At 38.5% G+C, this 13,419-nt stretch overlaps 1 protein-coding gene across 1 annotated transcript; it reads right to left on the minus strand.

The window, feature by feature from the left end:
• Positions 1 to 898: 898 nt before the first annotated feature.
• LOC139312465 (vomeronasal type-2 receptor 26-like) lies at positions 899 to 5,226 on the minus strand (the record flags this gene model as incomplete). The annotated part of the gene is made up of 3 exons (XM_070937286.1): positions 5,166 to 5,226; positions 4,516 to 4,776; positions 899 to 1,755 (listed from the first exon to the last, which is right to left on the minus strand). Coding segments are annotated over exons 1-3 (1,179 nt in total), but the record flags the coding sequence as incomplete, so codon positions are not given.
• Between the last annotated feature and the right edge of the window lie 8,193 nt (positions 5,227 to 13,419).

Raw genomic sequence — 13,419 nt, forward strand, 5'->3', positions numbered from 1 at the left:
GGTAGGCAATTCTATAATGCCTCAGTTATCTAAGGAAACAACCATATTTGCTTAAAAACATGAATACTGAACACATCCCTTTAAAATACTAACTTAAAAATGAACTAAATTAAAAGGAATAAAATGAGAAAATTCTCTTTTTAATAATAAACACATCTTTATGAACAAGCTTCCCATCAAATCAGGGCTCTGGACATCACTGAGGACACTTTGAAAACATGATAAACAAAGACTGGAGGATCGTTGCTGACCACAGGTAAATTGTAATGTAAGGTCCTGCCTCACCAGTCTTCTCAAGAAAGCAGATCTCTTGAAACAATTATCATTTGAAAGGGAACTTTTATTGAAAGACGGTGATAGCAAAGGAAATATAGGCAGGAACTAAAGTTTCCCACTCAAAGCATTAGGCTAAACTGCTACAAGCAAAGCCCCTCCCAATGTCCAGTTCAACTTTGACCCAATCCCAAAGTGCAAAGATGTTTTGAGAACCTCTGGTAGAGATGGTGATAACTGTAAATTCCCAGGTGCTTCAATTTCACTTTCTCTAGTGGTGAGATAAAGCAGATGGCTCAAAGCACATTCCTTTCCCCCTCCCTATTTCCCACAAGCAAATCAAAGTGAATGAAACCCTGCACAAAGAATCTCACACAAGCCTCCCCCTCCCGCCAGAATGGTACTTTCCCGATAGAGATCTATGAGACCTGACATTTAACCAGTTGTAGAACTTGATAAGGAATTCTTTAATGGACAAGTTCCTCCTTCTTGTCAATGTTTTTTTTTTTAAAAAAAAAAAATCAGATTCTAAATATGCCTGAAAGACAAATAGAAATGAGGCCAATCTTTGCATTAGTTAGAAATTCTTGTTTCTTACTATATTTTCTCTACAATTCAGATTTGGCTTCAGTAGAATAATGTAGCATTTGGGAAAAAAGATACAAGCCAAGAGAGCAGCCCCAGAGGCCAAAATGGAGAAGATCTCCACAGCCACCATGGACTTCCCTTTGGTGCTCAGGTAGGTGGGGAGGAAGGTGATCCAAACACTGCAAAAGACCAGCATGCTAAAAGTAATGAACTTGGCTTCATTAAAGCTGTCAGGCAATTTCCTAGCTAGAAATGCCACTGTGAAACTGACTAGGGCCAACAGTCCTAGGTAAGAGAGGACAGTGTAAAACATTAAAGCTGAGCCTTCATTACATTCCAAGATGATCTCTCCAAACAAGGAGTGGAAGTCCAAGTTAATAAACGGAGGAGAGGTTCCCAGCCAGGTGGCACAAAGAAGGGCTTGGACCAGGGAACAGGCTATGACAATGGAGTTGGTCAGTGGTTTTCCTAAGAGTTTCCTTGTCTTGTTCCCTGGTTTGGTGGCCATGAAAGCCAGAACCACCATGACAGTTTTTGCCAACACAGAGGAAATTGCGAGGGAAAAGAGAATGGCAAAGGCAGATTGTTGGAAGAGGCAGGTGATCTTCCCTGGTTGACCAATGAAAAGGAAGGAGCAGAGGAAGCAGAGCAGGAGGGAGACCAGGAGGATATAAGTGAGATCTCGGTTGTTAGCTTTGACAATCGGAGTGTCATGATGTTTATAAAAAATAAGCAGGACTGCAGATGTGATCAGTGAGAGAAAAAGAGCAAGAAAAACTAAAGTATATCCAAGGGTGTCTTGATAGGCAAGGAAATGGATCTTCTTGGCAATGCATTGGTCCTTGTCCTTGTTGGGAAATTGGTCTTCTGGGCAGGGTTCACAGTGAGCTGCATCTGAAATCAGAGGTTTTTATCTAAGGATTTCTTGAGCAACTACCATGCACATTATCCCTCCCGCATAAATCACCCACAGTGCAACTTATGGGTCATGAAAAAGAGCAAATCATCCTTCATGTATCATGGCGCCTGCTACCACCAATAGCCTCCCATCGACCAGTACGCTCCCATAGATAGGGGCTCCTCCAGGTGCCGTCGGCCAAACAATGTCGACTGGCGGCCCCAAGAGGGAGAGCCTTCTCTGTGGGGGCACCTACTATCTGGAACGAGCTCCCCCCGGAGATACGGAGGATCCCGGATCTGCGTACCTTCTGTCGCGCGCTCAAGACCTTCCTATTTCATCAAGCCGGCCTGACCTAAGTCTTTCCCCTTTTTATATGGAAATTTTAAATCTAGTTTTAAAACTATTGGGGTTTTAAATTTGTTCAGCCAAATTATTTAATTTGTTTTAATCTATTTTAAATTTTGTATTTATATGTTTTATTCCATGGCTGTACACTGCCCTGAGTCCTTCGGGAGTAGGGCGGTATACAAACTCAATAAAATAAAATAAAATAAATAAATAAATAAATGATCCTGGGGGTAGATTAGCCAGAGACAAGGATTAAGTTCCAGATGTCCATTCACTGTGCAATTCCATGACTAATGAGGCTTTCAGTTTGAAATTGCTGCCTGTTTTTTCCTCCCATTTTATAATGGAACCCACAGAAGACAGACAGATCTGTTATCCATGAATTCTGGAGTTTTGTTTGTGTGTACATCATCCCTTAACCTTACAGTCTTTATCTCTCTGCTTTGTGGGTCAAATCTGTTCATTCCTCCCTCCTGCTCTGTCAAAGAGACATAAATAGATGGATCTCCTCTTTCTCTGACAGGTCCATTTCCTCAGAGGTTGATAGAGATGCCGGAAGAAGCAGGCACTAAATAATCAAATCAAAGCTTATCTCTCATATCCCACTTACTCAGGAAAAGATTGGAAGTTTGTTTCCCAATTGGATGTGAAAGTAGAAGCAGAAATGGATGTTGGGGACTCATAAATTGTGCCCTCAAACTATCCTTGCTGAGGGTTGGGAAAGGTGGCCTCTGTGGCAGTTTAGATCTATAAACTAAAACATTTTATTGACAAGTATGAATGCATATCAATTTTATAAAAAATGATCAGAATAACAAAAATATATTGATTTAATGGATGTCTTCCTTGATACGTAAAGATTTAGATTTGAAGTCTCATTTACCTGTCTGATTAGAGATGGTCCCTTCTGGACAAGCATCACATTGGTAGCAGCAAATCTGCTTGCCCCCTTCTCCTCTCTCCTGCATGGCACCTCTTCATGCCACACCTGGCAATGGGGATCCTCTAAAAGATCAGTATTTGAAATTACTTAAGCAACAAATCTGCTGCATTCATTCTTTTCCTCATTCCTACTTCTATGTTCAGATTCTCTTCTAAAGAGATACATTGGCATGGTCTATCAGAAATATGGAACAGCTCCTGAGAGATTCAGGCCACTGGCATTATTGACATACCCATAGATGGGGGAGATTAGAACTGGGGTTTCATCCTGCAGAGGAAGGATTGTGACTGAACCATAGAATTTCTAAAAGAAAGAACCATGAGGATGCAACTGAATTCCATGGAAATCACTGTTGTTTGCTGTAATTGCATCCTGTATTTCAAGCAGATGTTGGTCCCAAGCCTAACCCCTTGTGGAACGACACAAATCAGACTTCAAAGGTGTTACATGCAAAGCAGATTTTCCACCAAATGACTGCCATGATTTCTAACTCAATTGATTATTTTTCCAGTTGGAAAGATGTTCTGCATCTAAGGAAGAGAATGAATCTTTCCCTGAGTTTACAACATTTCCTTGCACCTCACCTTTGTGGCCCAGACAATTCCATTAGAGTTAATGGTGAAATCCTGGCCTGGGGGAGCCTCAGGATTTACTTGCCCAATCTTCATGGGGACAAAAGATTGATTGGGGAGGAGAACCCAGTTGAGAAGATCATAACGAGCAGATCCCAGTCCATCTTCTGAGAAGGAGACCTCATCTCCAGCACTGTTGTTGAACTGCACATTCCTCAAATAGGGAAGAATCTGAAAGAAAGGAGACCTTCAGAAATTGGAGTATTTGGTCTGGAGGTACAAATGAGACATCATGTCTTCTATCATAACTTGATGGCCATCTTGAGAAGATGGGTTTTCTGTCTGAGAAGCTAGAGAAGTTCTCTTGGTGAAGATCTGAAGAATCAGGAGTAACACCAAATATTTAACTCTGAAACTATAAAAGTTTCTCTTTATTACTGGGCATGGTTTCCAACTCCAGTTTCATCAAAATACAAGACATACCAAAATTTTAGTTCCAGATTACAACTTAATTATAGGGTTTTCCTATTGTGATTCTTGGCTACCTGCCATTTCAAATAGTTACTCTGGCCCAAAGTCTTGTTAATTGACAAACGAATTTTAGAAATGAATAATTTCTATTACAACCATGGAAAATTCCATTGACTTTCTCTAGCTCTTAGTCAAAGGCAGCAGAATGCAGGAACCAGGTGCATTCTGACCAAGTGAGACCATGTAGAAGGAAGCACCTTTCCTGGCTGGTCACTTCACTGTTTGGAGAGGTCCACCATTTAGCCTTTGATGCAGGAAATTCTCATGAATTTCAGATCAGGAGCCCATTAGGATCACTTTGAATCCTGCTGTTTGCTGTGGTTGATTTAGAAACATAGAACAACAGAGTGGGAAGGCACCTTGGAGGTCTTCTACTCCAAACCTCTGCTCAAGCAAGAGACCATCTACCATTTCAGACAAGTGGCTGTCCTGTCTCTTCTGAAATGCCTCCAGCAATGGGGCAGCCATGACTTCCAAAGACAAGCCATAGCCCTGGTTGTTTTCAATGTTAAGAAATTTCTCCTTGGTTCTAGGCTGCTTCTCTCCTTCGTTAGTTTCCATCCATTGTTGAACAGAAGCTGTTTTCATACAGCAAGCTGAGTAGTGCAACAAACGGTAAACTAAACAAAAAGGGCAGGGTCACACAGGATACAAAGCCATGGAAACATAAACCAAGGTTAAAACAAATTGAGTGTATTATTACGAGTTGGTTTCGGAGCACATTCTGAGCAAAATTGAGATTGTTCTGCATTGATGCCTGCTAAGATTTCACAACAAACAGACACAGATTTCTATCTAGCCTTGGGCTGACACTTCCTCCATGGAACTTGAGCAACTGCTGACATTCAACAGTTCATTCAAGACTTTAATAAAAAATATTGTTCTTAACTGTTTTTAATAATTGCTGTTTTGATATGCTTTGAGATGGATTGATATGGGAGTTATTAATCAGTAACTGAAGAAACTCATATGAGGAGCTTCCTCTCGAAGCATCTTTGGACTGACTCACAAGCTACAGAAATTACCTGCCATGACTGGACATTGGAGATCCTCTTTCCAAACCTCATCATGGTCGTTTGGGCTCTGGGTCCAAACATTGCATGTAAAGCGTGTGCCACAGCATAAATGGCATTGTAGATATTGTAACTTTCACCTGTCATTCTTGTTTCAAAAGTGTAATTGGGCAGATTCTGCACATTCTCCTTTCCTGTACATTGTTTTTCCCCCTTTGGAGGGATCTTGCTTGGTTTGTGGAGTTTGCAACGAAAGACAAATTCCCACCATCTAGGGAGAAATACATTTCCTTGGGGGTTCAAGGGGTCTAAAGACAGGAGGAAATGGCTGAATTCTGAGACATCTCCAGAGTGGTCCCTCAAATGCAAGGCCCCATGGAAAGGCTTCATATATTGCAATGTGTCTTGAGATTCTACCATGCCAGGTTTCCAATGGGAAGTGAAGATACAAACTTTCCTAAATGATGTTTCATAATAAATTCCCGCCACTGTTACACTGGAACTAACTATGGAGTCTCCAAAGAGAACGAACACTTCTGATTTAGACCACGTAAAGATATTGAGAACAAACTTTTCCACTGTAATCTTAATATTATCCAATTTCAACATTTCAGTGAAGGCCAGGCAGATCTCCTTCTCCTGGAGCATTGGCGTCAGAGTTGAGATGAAACGTTCTCCTCTGTCATCTTCAGGGGCCAGAAGCCCAACCCAGTTCCACTGGAAATACAGGAGTAGTTGGACTAGACCCACATACAGATGAGATTCCCTGGGTTTAATCTGGAAGAAGGAAGGATAAATTCTTCTCTCTCCCTGAGAGAACTCAAAGCCAACACCGAGCTGGAGAAAAAGAGATTCTTTTTTCAAAGACAAAGTAAAAGTTTTATGTTTTTTTCCCCCATGTTTTATTTATTTTATTTCTAGAACATATACAAATTCAATTTCCATCAACAGTGTGTAATCTGGGTACAATTGTTTTTTAAGCAGTCATAATCCAAATGTTTACAATAGTATTCATCACAATAATGTTGATAATATAATAACAATAATATTTAACCTTATCTACTTTAACAACTCTCCGTTTTAACATTTCCCCCTTTTATGTCTAACCATTGATAGAAGAAGTCCCATATCAAAAAATATTCAGTTTCTTCTTTATTTTATTTTTTTAAAAACAAACATTACATCATTGATCATTCAGTGTGTCATCTGGGCACAAATTTTGTGTCATCATAATGACACAAAATTTGCTTTTACATTTCAATTTAATATATCTCCTGTTAAAACATTTTTCTTCCGGATTTATTTAATTTTGCACCGCTTTTTGTCCATATTCATTTTCTATCCAATAATAAAATTGCCCCCATATGTTGTAATATTCTGATTCTTCCTTCCCTTTAATTGTTAACGTTAATTTATTCATTTTTGCACATTCTAATATTTTCTTAATTACCTCTCCCTCTATAGAGGTTTTTTCTGCTTTCCAATTTTGTGCAAATACAATTCTCGCTGCAGTTATTACATGAATAATCATTTTCTTTACTAATTTTCTCAGGTTTTCTCAATTTCCTCTTTATCCTTAATAGTAAGTGTTAGTCTATCCATTTCTGCACATTCTAATATTTTCTTAATTACACTCTCATCTGTCAGGATCTCATCATTTTTCCATTGTTGTGCAAGTACAATTCTGGCTGTGGTTAGTACATGTAAAATTAAATATATAGTCCTTTTATCATATTTTTTCCAGTAAAATGCCCAATAAAAATATCTCTGGTTTCAAGTCTATGTGTTCTTTTATCATTTTTTCCAACCAAGTATGTACTTTTGTCCAACATTGTTTAACTTTTGGGGAAGTCCACCACATATGGTAATATGAACCAGGTGTTTGATTGCACTTCCAACATTTAGCGGATCTATCTTTAAACATTTTTGCCAGTCTTGCCAGTGCGAAATGTGACATAGTCAATTGATCATTTCTATCCCACAGTTTCTGCCATTTATCTAATTCAATTGCATATCCAAAATTTTTAGCCCAGACAATTATTGTCTCCTTTATCTGCTCACTTTTAAGTTTAATACCAATACGTAATAATATATTTTCTTTATCAGTTTTTCATCCATTCCAGTTTAATATCTGGTCCAATTCTGTTAATTCTTTGTTAAAACCATAGAACCATAAAATCTTTCTCTTAACGAGATTGTATCTGCATATGTGGCCACCATGCAATATCCATCCCTTGATTACAAAGAGTTTCTTTTTTCAAAGACAAAGTAAAAGTTTTATGTTGACTTTAGTAGTTACCATTGTGTGGTTAATGGCCCACAGATTGACTCACTTTGACTGGCAAACTTCATCTTCTTCCCTTCTTAGCCATTTTTATTGGTTGTGGTATGTCAGAAGAGAAGAGAAGAAACCAACAACCTGATACAGAGAATGAATGGCACTAAAATGATGTCTACCCTTTAATAAAGAGTAATCTAAAGGGAACAAGCTCATTATATGCCCTCTCTAAAAAAAACCCCACCTACCTTTAGTTTCATCTTTAGCTTCTGTGTGTGTTTTGATCTTTGTCTATTCCATACTGTATCCAAGAGAGCTCTCTTACCTGTGGGACCTTTAAAAAGCTGAAGATGGAGGCCATCACCCTTGAGGATTTGGCACAGAGACCACCAATGATGGACAACAGAATATCCTGCAGGTCACATTTGTACCCTGGAACCACTTGGCCTCGTGAGGAGAGCATGGAGAGGCTGTTTAAGGAAATCTCCCTCTGGAAATGGCCATAGATGTGGAAGCCAAGGGTGATGTTTGGAAGCAGAAGAAAATCCTTATTGACCTCAAAGACAGCAAACATCAATGCAAGGAACTGCTGGTAGTTACTAGTGGTGTATCTGTAGTGAGACAAACATTGGAGAACATTACTGGAAAGCTTGTGCATGGCTGTAGAATTTGCTTCACTGTTTGGGGGGACATTTGAAAGCAGAAACTCCCAAATTCATTGGGTTCGGGTTTTTTTTCCCCAAAGGATTTCCCTTGGCTAAACTTGGGTGACTTTGTGAGAAAGGAGACAAGCTTTTCCATAGATATCCTGGACTGCTTTATACTCTCTATCATCTGCCATATTCATTTTGCTGCAGTGGCTGTAATCCTTTCCAACTTCTCCCCTTTCACCATAAGTATTTAAGGTGTCTCTTGGAGCAGCTTCTTCAGGTGTGGTAAAAATTGCTGAGCACAGGACTGCAGTGAGGGTCACCTCAGAGATTTACTGCAGGCCATTAGACATGAGCAATGATGATTCCAATGATGAGAGGGATTTTTGTAACTCCTGAACAATTGAAGCGTGTTGAGCTTTTATTTGAATTTTCTGCCAGAAGGTACTGGTCAGATTATATTATAATTTGACTTCTTCACTAGGCCAGCACAGCTTCCATTTTTATTTTTTATTTTTCTTGTTTATCATCTATCTGATGAAGAGATTGAGAATTCCAGGCTATTTGAAGAGCTTCCTAATTTATCGAGAAAAGCACAAAATATGCACTACACCAGGACAGTTCAAAACACTAGAAGTATTTTTTGAAAAAAGTCCCTGAATGTAAAGCAAAGAAACAATTTATCTCCATGTTTCCCCTTCAGCTGAAACTTACCCCTTTTTAAAAACAAGCTTTACTTTATTAAACTCTAGGACAGGAGGCTTGCTAATGATTCCCAAGGGCAAATTCCCACCAATAATGAGATCACCAGGCCTGTAGTAGCTTCCATCTAATTCGATATAATCCCTGAACACACACAGTCTCTTTGCTGTAGTTGGAGCCAGTAGCCAGAAGAGCATCATCATCAATGGTAACATGACTCCTGCCTGGTCATTCTTCACACACATATGGTTTGCAGCCTTTTCAGAGAAGTTGGAGATAGAAGCAGGAAGGGCATCAGCAGTAGCATGACTCCTGCCCCATCTTCCTTGTCTTCTTCCCTCCTAGAACAGAAAACTAACTTTGTGCAGAAACTGATTTGAAGGTTGCTCCTGAAATCTCACTGGAACATTAGTACAGCAGACACGACCTGTGTTACCTGGATGGCACCAGGATAAATTTATAGCAACAATGCTTCCTCGTACTTGTGTTTGGGCCATGACCATAGAGGAAACAAAGGCATTCAAGTCTCCTGAAACCCAGGAATGAGCTCTTTGCAAGGCAGGCTAAGGTGACATCTTCTGCCTTCATCTGAAGAACTCAGAGATATTTTTTTAAAGCAGGGTTTATTTTGTAAGATTTCATATTGAGAAATTCACAGGGGACACACTATGAATTACTGTACTTCTGATAATTGCAAGGAAAAGCAATTGTTCTACCCATGTAGCAATAGCTACTCATTTACCAGAATGGAAAAACATGTTTGTGTTTCTTGTAATGCACAAAGCAGATGGAGTCATGCTGAAGTTGTGAATTTGACCGCCATGAAACTGACCCCCTGCATACAAGATGGAGTTTGGCCTGGTCCATAGTTGGTCACCTAGTGTGAGAGTCATGGGGTTTGGTGGCATACAGCTATCATTACAGTTAGGGGGGCATTTGGCCAGGTTCGCCTGGTGCGCCAGTTGCGCCCCTACTTGGACTGTGATGCCCTAAGCACAGTCACTCATGCGCTTGTCACCTTCCGTATTGACTACTGCAACGCTCTCTACATGCGGCTGCCCTTGAAGACCACTCGGAGGCTTCAGCTGGTGCAGAATGGGCTGCGCAGGTAGTGATGGGAGTGTCTCGACACTCCCACATTACACCTCTCCTACGTGACTTGCATTGGTTGCCAGTTGCCCTCCAGATGAGATTCAAGGTGCTGGTGTGTTGCGATATTTTCAGGATCAGACTCAATAAATTATATAAGAGTTAAGAGTTCAAATATATTTCTTTTTATTTACATAAGGCATTCTATATTCACTGAATATTCACAGATAGAAGCAAGGAATGAGTGTGTACAGCTCCTTATATATACAATGGGTGGAGCTAAGTATGGGAGTGGTGAAGTATGAATACATTAAGAAGTGAAGAATAAATTAACCCCTGATATCCCGTTCATATACTATTTACATATTAGAGAATAAGGCATTTACATGTGACAAATCCCCCTCTAAATGCCGATTCGATATGCTACATCTATTACATTCAGATTCAGAACAATATAATACATATAACTTGGAAGTCAAGTATTTATGTTGCTTAGATGGCAGAGGCTTTGTCAATATGTCAGCTAATTGTTCTGATGTCTCACAATGCACTGCTTTAATAAATCCATCCTGAGATAATTGTCTCACATGTTTAAATTTTATATCTATATGTCTGGATCTTTGTCCAATGGCGTCAGATCTAGATATTTCAATGGCCGCTTTATTGTCTTCATGCATGACAAAAGGTAGGGCAGGTTTTTTCCAAACATCAGAAATTAAATCATTAAACCATACAAGGTTATTTGCTGCTTTAGATAAACAAACATATTCCGCTTCTGTCGTTGAAGTGGCCACTAAATCTTGTTTGCCAGTGTACCAGTAAACTGGACAACCGTTTAGGAGGAATAAGTAACCAGATGTATTTTTTCTGCATGAAGTGTCTCCAGCCCAATCTGCATCTGCGTAACATGTGAGGTTTGGCTCCTTGACATTATTAGGTTCTAACATCAAACAAAAATCTAAGGTATTTTTTAAATATCTTAATATCCTTTTAACAGCTTCCCAATGGTACATTGTTGGTTTGCTGACATGTCTGGACAATAAATTGAGGGGTAAAGCGATATCAGGTCTTGTCCAATTGGAAATGTAAAGAAGGGAACCTATGATTGATCTATAGAACGTGTTATCTTTGAATTCAGGGGATGATTCATCTGCATTTCTTAGGAAATCAGTTTGCATTGGAGTGTCACAGGGTTTGGCATCACTTAGATTACATTTGTTCAAGAGTTCTATGATCTTGTCTCTCTGAGAAAGCTTGAATCCTTTTCTAGTTTTACTAATTTGAACACCAAGATACTTATTTACTTTGCCTAAAGATTTCAATGAGAAATGTTCATTTAACTTTGTTACAAATGTTTCTCTTCTTTCTTTATGTTTACCTATATATAGAATGTCATCCACATAGATCAATACAAATTCTATGTAATCATCACCCTTTTTAACAAAGAAACAGTTATCAGCAGTAGTAGCATTGAAATCCATAGTTTTAAGTACTTTCACTAAACAATCATACCATCGTTTACCAGATTGTTTTAACCCGTATAAACTTTTGTTTAATAACCAAGTCTCATTCTTGTTTGTGTATTGACTGTGAGGTGCTCTTACATATATTTCCTTATCTAATTTTGCGTGTAAATACGCAGTCTGTATGTCATATTGGAATACATCGAGATTGAGTGCTGATGCTACAACTAGAGCCGTCTTGACACTTTCAGTTCTTACTGTGGGGGAGTATGTGTCAGTATAGTCCTCTGGATATTTCTGTGCATAACCTTGTGCAACTAATCTAGCCTTGTATAAAGTATTGCCTCCCTCTAAATTTTTAATTTTATATATCCACCTAGTGCCAATAATTGTTTTGTCCTTTGGTGCAATTGCAGGTGTAAATACATTTAATCCTTGTAAACTTTCCATCTCTTTTGTCATTGCTAATTCCCACTTTTCTTTTTCTTTAGGAGGAAGTTTTAACACTTCCTCATATGTGTTAGGTGTTGTTGATTCTCCATCCATATGCATTATATAATCTTTGTATTTATTTGGCATTTGGTTTCTAGTGTTTCTAATTGTTTTCTCAGGTTTACTATTATTGTCATGCAAATATCTTGCTTCCTTTTTTGTTAATGTATCTGTCTTTATTTTGTGTTGACTGTTTGTCCATGTTTTGGTTTTGTTTCTATGTTTGTTGTCATTTTGCTTTTCTGTAGTTCTTTTCTCTTGGGATTTTGTATCTGTGTTGTTGCTTGGGAATATTTCATTAAGATGTATTTTAGACCAGTTGGCCTGTTCATGAAACACAGCTGTTCTGGAAACTATAAATTTGTTATTATTATCAATGAATCTGTACCCTTTTGTGCCTGTCTCATATCCCATAAATCTAAGTCTTCTAGACACATTTTCTCCCTTTCTTCTTAATTGTTTTGGTATGTGTACGTCTGCAGTGACTCCAAATATGTGCATGTGTGCTAATTTTGGTTTCCTATTATACATTACTTCATATGGTGTCTTATTTACAATGCTGGACCAAGTTCTATTTTGTGTGTAATTGGAATATTGTAGAGCTTCTGACCAGAATTGTTTGCTTAAGCCAGCATCTTCCAATGTGCATCTAATCATGGTTTGTAATGTTGAGTTCTTCCTCTCTGCAATTCCGTTCTGGAATGCAGAAAATGGGCTAGATGTGTAATGTAACATTCCTTTGTCCTTCAGCCATTGGGAGAATTCCTTAGACATGAATTCACATCCCCTATCTGTCATTATTTGTTTTATTTTGATATTGTGTTGTGTTTCTACGCGTTTGTAAAACTCTTTAAATTTCTGAAAAGTTTCATCTTTGTGTTTTAATGTGTAAACAAATCCATAGCGACTATAGTCGTCCACAATGGTTAAGAAGTAACGTTTTTTATAAGTGATTGATGGAGTTAGTGGACCAACCAGGTCCATGTGTACTAAATCAAAAATTTTGTTGGTTGACCTTGTTGATTTTCTAGGCCTGGGACTAGTTTTTAGTTTTGTGGATTTACATACTGAGCATTCCAAATAGTTTTCACAATTTTTTATTTTAACACCTTCTGCGTGTTCAGTCATTTTTTGTACTACAGGAAAACTGGCATGTCCTAACTTCCTATGTAAAACATGAGCACACTCATCATGAATTGGCTTACCTATTTTTGGTTTTTTTTCATTATGTGCATCCTTGTGATCATGAGCTATTTTACATTCATCATTGTCACTGTTGCTAATGTTTCCATTATCTGGTTCAATACAATCTTCCATATTTGAATCAATGTTGTGTAACCATTTCTCCTTAATTATTAAATAAGGTAGGCCTCCCTTAATCATTACTGTACCTATATCTATTTTATTTTTCTCCAAAGTTGCTTTTCCTTTTGAAAACACAATATTGATATCAGAATCTCTGCTTAGTTTTATGGCACTTAGTATGTTATGAGGTATCTCAGGTATCAGTAATACCCCCTCTATTTTTCCTAGGCCAGGTAAGATTACATTTCCTCTACCTAATACTTGGACCTTT

Source organism: Pituophis catenifer, unplaced genomic scaffold, assembly GCF_029215685.1.
Source record: "Pituophis catenifer annectens isolate HBS135680 unplaced genomic scaffold, rPitCat1.0.hap2 SCAF_1, whole genome shotgun sequence".
Classification (NCBI taxonomy): domain Eukaryota; kingdom Metazoa; phylum Chordata; class Lepidosauria; order Squamata; family Colubridae; genus Pituophis; species Pituophis catenifer.